This window comes from Pan paniscus, chromosome 6, assembly GCF_029289425.2.
Source record: "Pan paniscus chromosome 6, NHGRI_mPanPan1-v2.0_pri, whole genome shotgun sequence".
In the NCBI taxonomy this organism is placed as follows: Eukaryota; Metazoa; Chordata; class Mammalia; order Primates; family Hominidae; genus Pan; species Pan paniscus.
Genome location: NC_073255.2, coordinates 118,304,058 through 118,317,642, shown reverse-complemented (window position 1 = coordinate 118,317,642; position 13,585 = coordinate 118,304,058). Strand labels below are relative to the sequence as shown.

Sequence of the window (13,585 nt, the reverse complement as noted above, 5' to 3'; positions counted from 1 at the left end):
AAAATAATAATAATGATAATAATAATTTTGGTATGGAAAATGAATCAGAATTTCATCATAACTAAATTCCAGAAGACAGAAGGCAAAAGCTGCGCCTAAAAGGGTAGTGGATGATGCTTTTGTTTCTTGGTTCCCTTAGGAACGGGTTAACTTGTTTGGTTTCTGGAGCCGATTCAACGGATCTAACAGTAATGGGGAAAGAAAAGGTAGGATAAATGGAGGTTGAGGACTGGAGAAGGATGGGAGGGATTCCTTCATGAGGGCAGCAACCCATGTTTTTCTTTATTTTATATTCTCTATCATCAGGCTAATTCTGGATTCTTTAATAGGAGGCTCTTGTGAATGTCATTGACCCAGTATCTAGGATGGATGGGCAGATGAGTGGAGAGAGGAATGGGAGAAACAGAATGGGGAGGGAGGGTGTATTGAATAGTGATGGACTTTGAAAAGGGTGGAAATCTGGGATCACATTTTATGGAGAAAATACCACTTGTACACAAAAGGCACAGTTAGAAGACAGATTCTTTGTGATCAGCTTCATTAACTCACTATTTTATGGTATGAATGATTTAGCCTTTCCTTCCTTTTCCTGTTCTAGACTTACAGCTCTCTGGTTTGAACAGCCCAGGATCCTGCTTGGAGAAAAATGAGAAAGAGGAAGAGTTGGAAAAGGAGGAAGGAGAGAAAACAGTAAGATTAGCTTTCATTTCAGTTTTTATTTTTATAGAGATGGAGTTTCACCAGGTTGCCCAGGCTGGTCTCAAACTCCTGGACTTAGGCAATCCTCCCAACTCAGCCTTCCAAAGTGGTGGGATTACAGGCATGAGCCACCACACCTGGCCAACATTAGCTTTAAAAATTGTTTAGATGGCTGGGTGTGGTGGCTCACGCCTGTAATCCCAGCACTTTGGGAGGCCGAGGGAAGCGGATCACGAGGTCAGGAGATCGAGACCATCCTGGCTAACACAGTGAAACCCCATCTCTACTAAAAATACAAAAAATTATCCGGGCTTGGTGGTGGGCACCTATAGTCCCAGCTACTTGGGAGGCTGAGGCAGGAGAATCGCTTGAACCTGGGAGGCAGAACTTGCAGTGAGGCAAGATCGCGCCACTGCACTCCAGCCTGGGCAACAGAGCGAAACTCCCTCTCAAAAAAAAAAAAAAAAATTGTTTAGACGAGGATCTTGGGGTTTCCTTTCAGGAGCTTCCTGTAAGGATCTCGTTAGAATGGACTTAGATTTACTAAGGAGCTATCCTGCCCCTGCCTTGAGGGAGCCCCAATTGTCAGATATTTGGGGGTTTCTAAGTCTCTTCTTTCCTCTTTATTCTCTAATTTCCCACATCTCTAGGAACTTCTTTCTTGAGTATAATCTCAGTTCCTACTGTATTTATTTGACTCTTCAGGGAGCAATTCAGAGAATACCAGTTGTTTCTTTCCACTCCTTTCTCCCCTACGTGGACATGGAGGATTTTCATTCACTTGTTTTCTTAGCATCTCTTTTCCAGGTATAGGAAATATATATTTTCACTTTTTCTTCTAATTTTTAATTTAGCAATTTTTATCATACTTGTGGCCTAGCTTTATTTCCTTCTTTTATGCCTAAAGCCTTGCATTGATGAATACCAACAGACTGGGAAAGTGACCACACATTTTTCTCTGTGTTGCCATAAATTTAAACAATATCAGGCTCACAGAAGCTACTTTGATTCCCCAAAGCCCACCTGTCATTCTGTAGCATCCTTCTCTATTAAAAACAGTTAGGGGCCTTGATTTATCATTTTTTTAAACTTTCTCTTCCATCCTCAGGACCCAATTTTGCCCATTCGTAAGCGAGTCAAAATACAGACCCAAAAAACCAAGCCAAGAGGTAAGCAGGCCAGCTGGAAATGGAGCACAACCCACAGTTAAGGCAGGGAAGTGGTAGAGAGGGAGTCTGCAGGTAGCTGGACCTCACTACCCATCTCAGTGCCAGGACCTGAGAAAACAGGCAACACTCACCCATAGTGTCAGTGGGGAGCTGGAACCCCTTTGCTTCTCTGTACTGAATTATAAAATCTGAGGTGAAAGATGGAAGGTTTTAATTTCTTAGCCAAGAAGGATGGCTTTCTGGAGAAGGTAGACTCTGAGGAGAACTGTAAAGAGAAGAAGATCCAGGGGATAAAAGAAAAAACGAGAGAATTGGGGGGAAAAGATGTTGAAAAAGAGCCAGAGGCCACCAGGAAAACTGACTAGATTGCCACTGAGCAGAAGATGTGGGGCAGGGCAGAAACTCAATGTGCAGTGTCCATCTGCCCTTGCCGAGTTGTCGTTTAGAGAGAAATAAACGCATTTCCCTCACGGCTAGGGCTTGGGGGTGATGCAGGCACAGCAGATGGCCGAGGCAGGACACTGCAGAGGAAGATAATGAAGAGATCTCTAGGCAGGAAATCCACAGCTCCTCCTGCACCCAGAATGGGAAGGAAAGAAGGCCAAGGGAATTCAGATTCTGACCAGCCAGGTAAGGCTCAAGGCCTGGGAAAAACTAAGGGGAATGAGGTGCCTGTTGGCATCTCCCCTCCCTGAATCATTTCTTAACCATTTTACAGCTTTTCATTACTTTACAGAATGAATGAAAATTAGAATGAAAGAGCGTCTCGGACTGCACCCAGCACACACTATAGAAACAGAATGATTCCTGATTTGATTTGGCCCAGGGGCAGGAGAATGGTAGAAGAGAAGTAACACTTAATCAATATTGCCAAGGGCTGGCTAAAGAGATACTTCCATGCCTGCTCCTTTAAATTTTTTTCAATAGCTCTCTCACTGGATATTCCCATTTTAGATATTAGAAAACTGAGGCTCAAAGGATTTAAAAAGTGCTCAAGGCTGGTGACTAGCATAGGGCAGACGGCTTGACTCTCTTTCTGATCCCAAAGTCCATATTCTTTGTATTGAGAAAGGTCATCTTTTCCAGAGATTTCTTGGAAATAGAGATTTAGGAGTTTGACTTATAAAAGGTAAGGACAGGCTGACCTAATAGGACTCTTGGCTTTGTCACCTTCTCATTTAGGCCCTAAGAAAAAATTTAAAGCTCCCCAGAGCAAGGCCTTGGCAGCCAGCTTTTCAGAGGGAAAAGAAGTTAGAACAGTGCCAAAGAACCTGGGCCTATCAGCGTGTAAGGGGGCCTGCCCCTCATCTGCGAAAGAAGAGCCCAGACACCGGGAACCCCTGACCCAGGAGGCTGGAAGTGTCCCCCTTGAGGACGAAGCCTCCAGTGACCTGGACCTGGAGCAACTCATGGAAGATGTTGGGAGAGAGCTGGGGCAGAGCGGGGAGCTGCAGCACAGCAACAGTGATGGCGAGGACTTCCCCGTGGCGCTGTTTGGGAAGTAGCTGGTGCTCCTCTGCTCCCTCTTTTTCTCCCTTCTCTGGGGCGCAGGAGGGAGAAGTTGCTAAGTGCTGGGTCTGTTCATTGGCTATGAGGTTCAAATGTGTGTGGTGCAGTTTCTGTGTTAATAAAGCAGGTTACGGTCGACTGGCTTGGCTGGTCTCTAACTGCCCCCTGTTGGCTGCTCTCCCTCCTCCGTGTCACTGTGGCGCGTCACTGCTTCTAGCGGGAGCCTGCACAGTGCAGGCATCTGGGGAAGGCAGTGAGACCTGAGTCCTAGAGGACATCGAGAAGGGCAGATCTGGGTTCAAATCCAGGCTCAGCTCCTCACTAGCTACCTCCATGGCCTGGGGAAAAGCATGTTCACCATCCTGGTTCTGCTCTTCATCTTACAGCGAGTGCGTTCTCTACCTTATAGGGTTGTGAATGATGTCAAATGAGGTGATGCTCTCATTGTCACCATAGGGAAGACTGTGATCGGATTTGAGGACAGGCTTTGGGTTTGGGCTGGCTACCAAGGTTTGGGGGCTTATGTTCCCTGGCCCAAGGAAGTCACTAAGAAAAGTACTAGAGGAAGGGTCTTGGGTGTGAGTTCTCTGTTAGAATTCATTTTCAGTGGGAGAGACAGGAGTTGAAGGTGATGTCAGTTTTCTCCTTACATTCAGGTAAGTTTTGGGGGTACTTTTAGTTTTATGGGCCAGGGCTGGGAAGGTGAAGAGGGAGTTGGAGTAGATGGCTCTCTTTCTGTCAGTTCTCTGGCTGGCCTCTGAGTCATCTGTGTGGCCTTGGTTATTGCTGGAAGCTGTGGCCCTTTCTATTGGAAGCGTAGCGTACTCGTAAGAAGGTCATTGTGCAGTCTTATTTTTACTTGTTTCTCTCTGTACTTGAATGGATGCAGATTTTAAAAATAGTTTTGAAGACAATCTTTTTAAATTTGTTACTTTATTGTTAATATATATTTTTAACTAGAGATGGCATCTCGCTCCATTATCAAAGTTGGCCCTGAACTCCTGGGCTCACTTGATTCTGCCTCAGGCTTCAGAGTAGCTGGGATTACAGGTGTGCGCCACTGTACCTGGCCTCACCATTCAGTCTTGAGACGCTGTCCATTGGTTAGGCCTTTAAGACAGAGTACAGGGTCTCGTTCTGGGGGCTCTTGAGGGGACGGTGGCTGGGAGGTGCTCTGGGTGAGGTGGAGCTGGAGAGGGCAAGGGAGGCATAGACGATGCCGTCATCCTGGGCGAGAACCCAGAGAGAAAGGGTTAGACAGTGGAGACGGAGATGTTCCCATCTTAGCGGCAAGCCTACAGTTTGACTCTCCTGCCCACACCACACTCCCCCTCTCCCTTCCACCCCACCTTCTCCAGGCTTCTCTTTAATTCCTTCAGGCCCTGGTCTGATTGCTTACCTTGGGATTTAGCTTGGGATCTGTATTTTGTCCTAAGAATAAAAAGCAAGGTGTGCCAAGGTCAGGTGGCGTGACAGCCAGGGGAGAGAGATGGGCAGGGGGCTCTAGGAGTGAGGTTATCTGCTAGGTCAGGGCCAGGGTCACGTGAGGGCAAGGGGCAAGGAATGGAAAGAAGAAAATACTGAGAGGGGCACGGACCCAGGTAGGGGGTATTTGGGGAAACAGGAAGGGCTAGGGGTAGAAACTGGGGAAGGATGGTGGTAAGGACTCACCTTCATTCCTGATATTCTCATATGGCTCCTCTGTGTTTTGGAAGGGTTCCCTGTATGGGAACAAGAGGACAGGAAATATGTTAGAGGCTGGGCATTTTAAGACATGGGCTGGGTGGTGGCACCTGTAATCCCAGCACTTTGGGAGACTGAGGCAGGTGGCCATTGCTTGATCCCAGGAGTACAAGACCAGCCTGGACAACATAGCGAGACCCCATCTCTACAATAAATACGAAAACTAGCCAGACGTAGTGGTGTGCGCCTGTGGTCACAGCTACTCAGGAGGCTGAGGTGGGAGGATCACTTGAGCCCAGGAGTTCAAGGCTGTGAGCTATGATTGCGCCACTGCACTCCAGCCTGGGTGACAGAGCGATACCCTCTCTCAAAAATTAAAAAAAAAAAAATTGAAGAAAGAGTTATGACACGTGTTAGGGGTTGGTTCTCTTTGGGGAGTGCTCCGCAGCCTGTCCACCCTGCTCAGGATGGGTGTGATGGTTTTAGACTCAGAGGCTGCTTGGAAGAGGAATTAGGGGCAATCTGTGTGTGGCTCAGCAGAGGTCCCTCGGTGCTCAGTGAGTTGGGTTCTTCTAGAGAAGTTGCTCGTATGAGAGAGGAACACAGAGAATAAAAATAGGAAAAAGGTCAATCCTTGCTTTCTCTCTGCTGGCGCTGCCTTGGCTAAAACTGGGAGAAGCAAACCAATTGCGTGAATTTCCGGTCTTCTGATCAGGGAGGGGTTCAGGCTGGGTGAATGGATAGAGAAGGGTTGGGGACAGGAGAAGGGCAGCTGGCAAAAGCCAGTGCAGGAGAAAGGGTAGGGGTGAGGCTTTCTTCCAGCAGGAGACCTACGGCTATGGAAAGGAGGGGCCAGAGGAAAGGAAAGAGAGGTGGGAGGGTGGAGAGGAAGAGCCCAGAAAAAGGAAAAGTGAGGCCCTAGCCTGGAGAGGGGAGCCAGGCAGAGGCTGGTGAGTCCCTCCTGAGCAAACACAGGCGGGGAGAGGAGCTGGAGGCAGAGGAAGCCTGGAGTTCCCTGCACATTCAGCAGGGGAACAGGACAGATTGAACAGAGAGTAGGCAATATGGAAAAGCTGGAAGATCCAGGCTGAGAGGAAGCAGGTAAAGAGCAGGAAAAGCTTAATAACACCAGGAAAGGCAGGCAGAGGGCACAGATGGGCACTCCAGAGAAGAGATTCTTGAATGTTTGTGCTGGAACCTGGAATCCACTAGTCTAGTATTTAGGGGACAGAAAGCCCAAGGTCAAGAGCCTGGCCCCTAGAGGACAAAGGAGAACGAGGATGGGTAAGTTGGGGGTGCAACAATGGCCGTGGCAGGCTGGGTTTGTGGGGTTCTTAGCAGCACACTCCCTGTTTCCCAAATCAGCCCACTGCCTGCACATGCACCCCCCAACCCACCCTGGGGAGGCCCAGCACTCACCTGGCTGGGGTTGTGGCTTTAGTCCGCTGCTGACCTGTAGGGGGACCAACAGTGAGTCAGGGTGGCATCCGGGTGATGGCAGTCTCCATCCCACCTTCTCTGCTGTGCCCTAGGCTGAGGCCCTCCTTAGAGGGACCGGAGCAGCAGAGCTGCTCCACCCAAACCCATCAGGAAGGGCCTGGGACTCAGCCGGCACCCTGAGGTCCCCACCTGTCCTCCCTGTTGTCTTCCATGTCACCTCCTGAGACCCCTTCACCCTGACCCCCTCCCTTGGTTTCTTTCTCTCTTGAGCTCTCTGCTCAGCCCCAACCTGGCTCCCTCCACCGCTGAGCCCTCGCCCAGTCACTTCTCCCCTCCCCTCCCCTTCCCTTGACATTGGCACCCCGCCCCCACTCCCTCCAGGTCCTCAGGGAGACCCCGCCTGTGCTTTCCTTCTGGGTGGCAGCTATGTCTGCCCTCCAGCCTTGGGAGCGTCGTGCTTGGGACTCATGTTTGTGGCTGTTCAAATTCTGTTGCCACCACTAGGCTTCCCCTCCCCTCTGGCTGGTCCCACCCTGAATCCTCTGCTGCCTCTCCCATTGTGTCCTGCCCCTCCCATCCCCGTGGCATCCTTGCAGTGTTTCCCAAGCAGTGGGCTCCTGGTCCACAGACATCCCCTCCACCATCTAGCCTCCTCCCAGGAGGGCTCCATGTCCACAGAGACACCCTCTGAACCCAGGCCTCGAGGTACCCCTCAACTCCAGGGACCTCCCCTTCCACTTCTACAGGACTTTTTTTTTTTTTTAATGTTTAGACTGAGAACTCTGAAATATTAATTGCTAGTATCATTTCCATGCTGCAGCTTTCTTTCCAGCACTCTTCTGTCCCTCTGTTTTTTCCCTCTCTTTAGGTTATGTTTTATTTTACTTACGGTAAAAAACAAACAAACAAACAAACAAAAAAACACTAGAATTCACTTTTAACCACGTGTACAGTTCATTAGTGTTAAGTATATTCACACTGTTGTGAAACATCTCCAGGACCTTTTCATCTTGCAAAACTGAAACGATTTTAAAGAACCCCCACTCCCTCCTCCCTGCAGTTTCTGACAGCCACCATTCTACTTTCTGTTCCTATTAATTTAATATCTCTAGGCACCACCAAAAAGTGGAATCATACAATATTTGTCATTTTGTGACTGCCTTATTTCACCTAGCTTGATGTCTTCCAGTTTCGTTTATACTGTAGTATGTGTCAGAATTTCTTTTTTTCTTTATTTTTTGAGACAGAGTTTTGCTCTTGTCACCCAGGCTGGAGTGCAGTGGTGTGATCTAGGCTCACTGTAACCTCTGCCTCTCCGGTTCAAGCGATTCTCCTGCCTCAAGCTCCCAAGTAGCTGAGATTACAGACGCCCATCACCAGGCCTGGGTAATTTTGTATTTTTAGTAGAGACAGGGTTTCACCACGTTGGTCATGCTGGTCTCGAACTCCTGACCTCAGGTGATCCACCCACCTTGGCCTCCCAAAGTGCTGGGATTACAGGTGTGAGCCACTGCACCTGGCCCAGAATTTCTTTTAAACACTGAATAATATTCCATTATATGTATAAACCACATTTTGTTCATCCATTCATTCGTTGATGGACATCTGGGTTGCTTCCACCTCTTGGCCATTGAAAATAGTGTTGCTATCAACATGGGTGTATCAATATCTCTTCAAGGCCTTTCTTTTCAGTTCTGTTTGGTATGTACCCAAAAGTGGGATTGCTGGATCGTATGGTAGCTTTATTTATTTATTTATTTTGAGATGAAGTCTCGCTCTGTCACCCAGGCTGGAGTGCAGTGGCACAATCTCAGCTCACTGCAACCTCTGCCTCCCGGGTTCAAGTGATTCTCCTGCCTCAGCTTCCTGAGTAGCTGGGATTACAGGTGCCCGCCACCACACCCAGCTAATTTTGTATTTTTAGTGGAAATGGTGTTTCACCATGTTGGCCAAGCTGGTCTCGAACTCCTAGCCTCAGGTGATCTGCCACCTCAGCCTCCCAAAGTGCTGGAATTTGAGGTGTGAGCCACCACTCCTGGCCTTTATTTTTAAATTTTTGAGGAAAGGCCATGCTTTTTTTCTGTATCATTTGCACTATTTTATAGCCCCCATCAACAGTGCGCAAGGGCCCCAATTTCTTCACATTCTTCCCAACACTTGTCATTTACACACTTTTTTAATAGTAGCTGTCCTTCTGGGTATAAGGAGATAGCTCTCTGTAGTTCTGATTTGCATTTCTCTGATGATTAGTTGGCCATTTTCATCTGCTTGTTGGTGATTTGTATACTGTCTTAGTCTATTTTGTGCTGCTAATGTATATAAGAATATCTGAGCCTGTATAATTTATAAAAAAACAAATTTGTTTCTTCTGTTGGACAAGAGGTTGCTGAAAAGTAAAACAAAGCAAAGCAAAGCAAAAATTATTTCTCACAGTTCTGGAGGCTGGGAAATCCAAGATCAAGGTGCCAGCATCTTGCTTTTTGCTGTGTCTTCCAGAGGGGAGGATTACTGTGTCCTCACATGGCAGAAGATTAGAAGACAGTGAACCCACTCCTGAAATCCCTTTTTATAATGGCATTAATCCATTTGGCAGAGCCGTCATGACCTAAGCACCTCCCAAAACACACTACCTCCCAGTTGTCACACTGGGGACTAAGTTTCCAATACATGATTTGAGGAGACACATTCAGACCATAGCATATATCATCTCTGGAGAAATGTCTGTTAAAATCCACTGCCCACTTTTAAATTGGGTTGATTTTTTTGTTGTTGAATTATAGGAATTTTTATATATTTCAGATATTCACTCCTTATCAGATATATAATTTACAAATATTTTCCCCATTCTATAGGTTGCCTTTTGATTCTATTGATTGTGTCCTGTAATGAAAAAACATGTTTAAGTTTAATGTTGTCCTATTTGTCTATTTTTTCTTTTGTGGCTTGTGCTTTTGGTATCACAGGCAAGAAATTATTGCCAAACCCAGTGTCATGAGGCTTTTTCCCTATGGTTTGGGGTCTTACATTTAGGTCTTTAATCCATTTGGAGTTAAATTTTGTATATGGTATAAGATAAGGATCCAACTACATTCTTTGGTTTGGATATTCAGTTTTCCCAATGCCATTTGTTGAAGAGATTGTCCTTTGCCCATTAAGTGCTCATGGCACCCTTGTCAAGTCTTTTGACCATATGCACAAGGGTTTATTTCTAGACTCTGTATTCTATTCCATTGGTATATTAATCTATTTTTTTTTCAATTCAGCTCCTTTTTTTTTTTTTTTTTTTTTTTTTTTTGAGATAGAATCTCACTCTGTCACCCAGGCTGGAGTGCAGTAGCACAATCTCGGCTCACTGCAACCTCCGCCTCCCAGGTTTGAGTGATTCTTGTGCCTGGCCCATGGTGTATAATTCTTTTGCCGTGCTGTTGAATTTGGTTTGCTAGTATTTTGTTGATTTTTACATCAATATTCATCAGAGTTATTGGTCTGTAGTTTGTTTTGTTTTTGTTTTTGTTTTTCTTGTAGTGTCTTTGTTTGGCTTTGGTATCATGGTAATGCTGACCTCACAGAATAAGCTTGGAAGCATTCCAGCTGTCTTTTGTCATTATGCCACTGTACCTGTTCTTAGACTTCATTGAACTCTTATCCCGTGATAATCTACTTTTCTACAGATTATTCAGACTCCCTGCTGACCCCTCTGCTTTTCATTCCTGCCTTCTCACTAGCTCCTTGACCTGTGATCTCCTGTCTTTCTGCCACACTTAGCTGGCAAATCTCTAATCCTGGGGGTGTCTTATGGCAGAAATGGTATTTGATTACCCAATATCTATTCAATTATTCTTAGTTACAGAAAATTGATTGTATTTGGAGTGGGAGGGTTCCCCCTACAGATAGCTGTGGGATATGTGACCAAATTCTAGCCAATAAGATATAAACTGGGTCGGAGGGGCGGGGATCGGCTGTGTGGAGAGGGCCGGGGCTCTCACACGTGAAGAAGTTGTTGTTAGATCTTTCAGAAAGACTCTTTAAAAGGGAACAGAGAGTTGAGGCATAGTATTTTTTTTTTCCTTTCTTCCTTCCTCCTATTTTTTGCCAGGAACCCAGAAATAGTGGCTGGAATCCTTGCAGCCATCTTGGGCTATGAGGCAACCTTTGGGACAGAAGCCAGCATCAGGGCTGGTGAATCAGAAAGGTAGGAACCTGAGTGTCTAAGAACAGTGATGTGCTGTCTGCTTCCAGATCTGTTTACAAGAGGAAAAAAATAACCCAACTCTGTCTTGTTTAAGCTACTTTTACTTCTGGTCCCTGGTGGTAGCAACTGACAGCAATTCCTGACCAACACAAATCACTAAGGTCTCAAAATCTGAATGGTTGACTACTGCTGGGGAAAAATGCAGCCATGCACAACACTGCTATCATAGATTTACAGTTTCGTATCTGAGCTGAATCCTCAAACTCCACTTCCCATTTCCTCAGTGACTATGTCAAACTTTCTCTTCAATTCCCTGACCCTCTTATTCATTCTCAGGAGAAAAGTGCTGTGGTTTTTGTTCTGCAGAATTAAAAAAAAAAAATCATAAGTGGTTGATTTTAATTTTTTGTTTGTTTGTTTGAGACAGAGTCTCGCTCTATCGCCCAGGCTGGAGTGCAGTGGTGTGATCTCAGCTCACTGCAGCCTCCACTTCCTAGGTTCAAGCGATTCTCATGCCTCAGCCCCCCAAGTAGCTGGGATTACAGGGGCGCATCACCATGCACAGCTAATTTTTATATTTCTAGTAGAGACGGGGTTTCACCATGTTGACCAGGCTGGTCTTGAACTCCTGACCTCAAGTGATTTGCCCACCTCGGCCTCCCAAAGTGGTAGGATTACAGGCATGAGCCACTGCACCTGGCCAGATTTTAATATTTTAATCCATGGCTTTGGGGCTTGGTCATACCGAGGAAGACTGTCTCTACTGCTTATGAAATAATCTCACATTTTCTTCTGGTACTAGGGTTATTTTTTTTCTCATTTAAATCTTTGATCCCTGTGGAATTTATTTTGGTACAAATTATGAGGTAAGGAGATAATGTTATTTTTTCTCAGATGGCTACTGAATAGTTCCAGCACCATTCATGGAATTACTCATCTTTCCTCATTGATTAGAAACCTTTTAACCAACTAAATTCCCACATATATTTGGGTCTCTTTTCATTCTGTTATACCTAGGTTTTCCTCTTTTCTTCCATTGCTTTATCTGTGTATGAATATGCCAATATTGTACTGTTTTGTCTTTTAAATGTATTCATACGATGGTGCTCCCATGAGAGCCAGTGTTCCCTGGTTTAATGCCCACTGTTTAGTCATTCTAACTGCTGATGCTCCTGTGGCACACCCTCTGCTAGATCTAAACACAGTACATTTAATCATCAGGACAACCCCACGTAGGTACTATCTTCACTCCCTTTGCCCATGAGGAAGGTGAGGTGCACAGCCTTTGTACCAACAAGGCTGTTTCCCTGGCAAAGGTGTGAGGCCAGGATCTGACTGCAGGCAGCCCCAACCCCATGCTCCTCCCCTCTGTGCTTTCATAGCTGATAGGGCAAATCTCCTTGCACTCTGTCACCCAGGCTGGAGTGCAGTGGTACTCTCTCAGTTCATTGCAACCTCTGCCTCCCGAGCTCAAGCAATTCTTCCACCTCAGCCTCTCCAGTAGTTGGAACTACAGGTGCGTACCACCACACTTGGCTAAGTTTTGTATTTTTAGTAGAGACAGGGTTTCACCACATTGGCCAGGTTGGTCTCACACTCCTGGGCTCAACTGATATGCCCAGCCTGGCCTCCCAAAGTGCTGGGATTACAGGCGTGAGCAGGAGCCATCATGCCTAGCCCATTGCAAACATTCTTGATGGTAACTTCAGATCAGGTTTGGAGGATGTTGGGGTGGAACTCATTAATGCCTCAGGCCTTGTCCTCTCTTTTGAACTGTAAATGTGTACTCTGAGTTTCCAGTGGACAACTCTGCTGAGATGCCACACATGGATCTCCAGTGTAACAGATCCCAAATTAAATGAGGCATCGTTCCCCTCCAAGCGTGATCTCCTCTCTTCCCCATTGTACTTGGTGATTTCATTACAGCCTCATCCACTCAAGTGGAAACAGGGGCTTATTCCTGCTCCCTCGCCCCTACATCAATCTAACAATCAACTTATTTATTTATTGAGATAAGGTTTTGCTCTGTCAGCCAGGCTGCAGTGTAGTGGCACAATCACGGCTCACTGCAGCCTCGACCTCCCAGGCTCAAGCAGTCTTCTCACTTCAGCCTCTGGAGTAGCTGGGACCACAGGCGCACGCCACCACACCCAGCTAATTTTTGTATTTTCTGTAGATACGGGGTTTTGCAAAGTTGCCCAGGCTGGTCTTGAACTCCTTGGCTCAAGAGATTCTCCTGCCTTGGCCTCCCAAAGTGTTGAGATTATAGGCATGAGCCACCCTGCCCAACCAACCAAGTGTCATTTATAAAAAAATTTTTTTAAATTATTTTTATATTTAGTTGGAGATAGTTTGCTCCGTCTCCCAGGCTGGAGTGCAGTGGTGAAATCACAGCTCATTGTAACCTTAAACTCCTGGGCTCAAGCAATCCTCACATCTCAGCCTCCCAGTAGCTGGTACCACAGGCACAGGCTACCATGCCCAGCTAATAATAATAATAATAATAATTATTATTATTATTATTATTATTATTATTATTTTGTAGAGACAGGGTCTCCCTGTGTTGCCCAGGTTGGTATCAAACTCCTGGGCTCAAGAAATCCTCTTGCCTCAGCCTCCCAGAGTGCTGGGATTACAGGCGTGAGCCACCTCAACGCACCTCACCTCTTTGGTTTTATTACTTAATCTTTTCCAGGATCTGGCCCTTTTCCTCTTTCCACCTCACCCCTGCACTGCACTGACCCAGCCTGGCCCACCTCTGGCCACTCCTCCACAGACTGAGGTCTCTCACGGTAGCTGAGGTCACCCTTTACTGCTTCATGCTGCCTCTGGGATCAGAGGCTCTTGGGTGTGATTTCCAAGGTCCTCTCCTTTCCTGCCTCCTCCACCAGCA

The 13,585-nt window shown here is 46.4% G+C and overlaps 2 protein-coding genes across 56 annotated transcripts in view; one reads left to right on the top strand and one right to left on the bottom strand.

Annotated features, from left to right (window-relative positions):
- Positions 1-3,515, top strand: part of ZCWPW1 (zinc finger CW-type and PWWP domain containing 1) — a 28,431-nt gene extending 24,916 nt beyond the window's left edge. For 31 of the 41 annotated variants that reach the window (XM_008965442.5, XM_055115222.2, XM_008965440.5 and 28 more), the window contains 5 exons: positions 140-206; positions 599-690; positions 1,808-1,868; positions 2,346-2,498; positions 3,051-3,515. In XM_008965442.5, coding sequence (XP_008963690.3) covers positions 140-206; positions 599-690; positions 1,808-1,868; positions 2,346-2,498; positions 3,051-3,373 — 696 coding nt within the window. In that variant the 3' untranslated portion in view covers positions 3,374-3,515. The remainder of the gene's footprint in view (positions 1-139; positions 207-598; positions 691-1,807; positions 1,869-2,345; positions 2,499-3,050) is intronic. The other 10 variants (XM_055115228.2, XM_003812921.5, XM_034964590.3 and 7 more) reach the window with 2 other exon arrangements.
- Positions 3,516-4,293: 778 nt separating this feature from the next.
- LOC103782679 (paired immunoglobulin-like type 2 receptor beta) overlaps positions 4,294-13,585 on the bottom strand; it is a 64,353-nt gene continuing 55,061 nt past the window's right edge. For 14 of the 15 annotated variants that reach the window (XM_063606018.1, XM_063606012.1, XM_063606019.1 and 11 more), the window contains 4 exons: positions 6,480-6,513; positions 5,049-5,098; positions 4,777-4,808; positions 4,302-4,604 (listed from right to left, as the gene is read on the bottom strand). In XM_063606018.1, coding sequence (XP_063462088.1) covers positions 4,482-4,604; positions 4,777-4,808; positions 5,049-5,098; positions 6,480-6,513 — 239 coding nt within the window. In that variant the 3' untranslated portion in view covers positions 4,302-4,481. Of the gene's footprint in view, positions 4,605-4,776; positions 4,809-5,048; positions 5,099-6,479; positions 6,514-13,585 lie in introns of all 15 variants that reach the window. The other variant, XM_034964577.4, reaches the window with a different exon arrangement.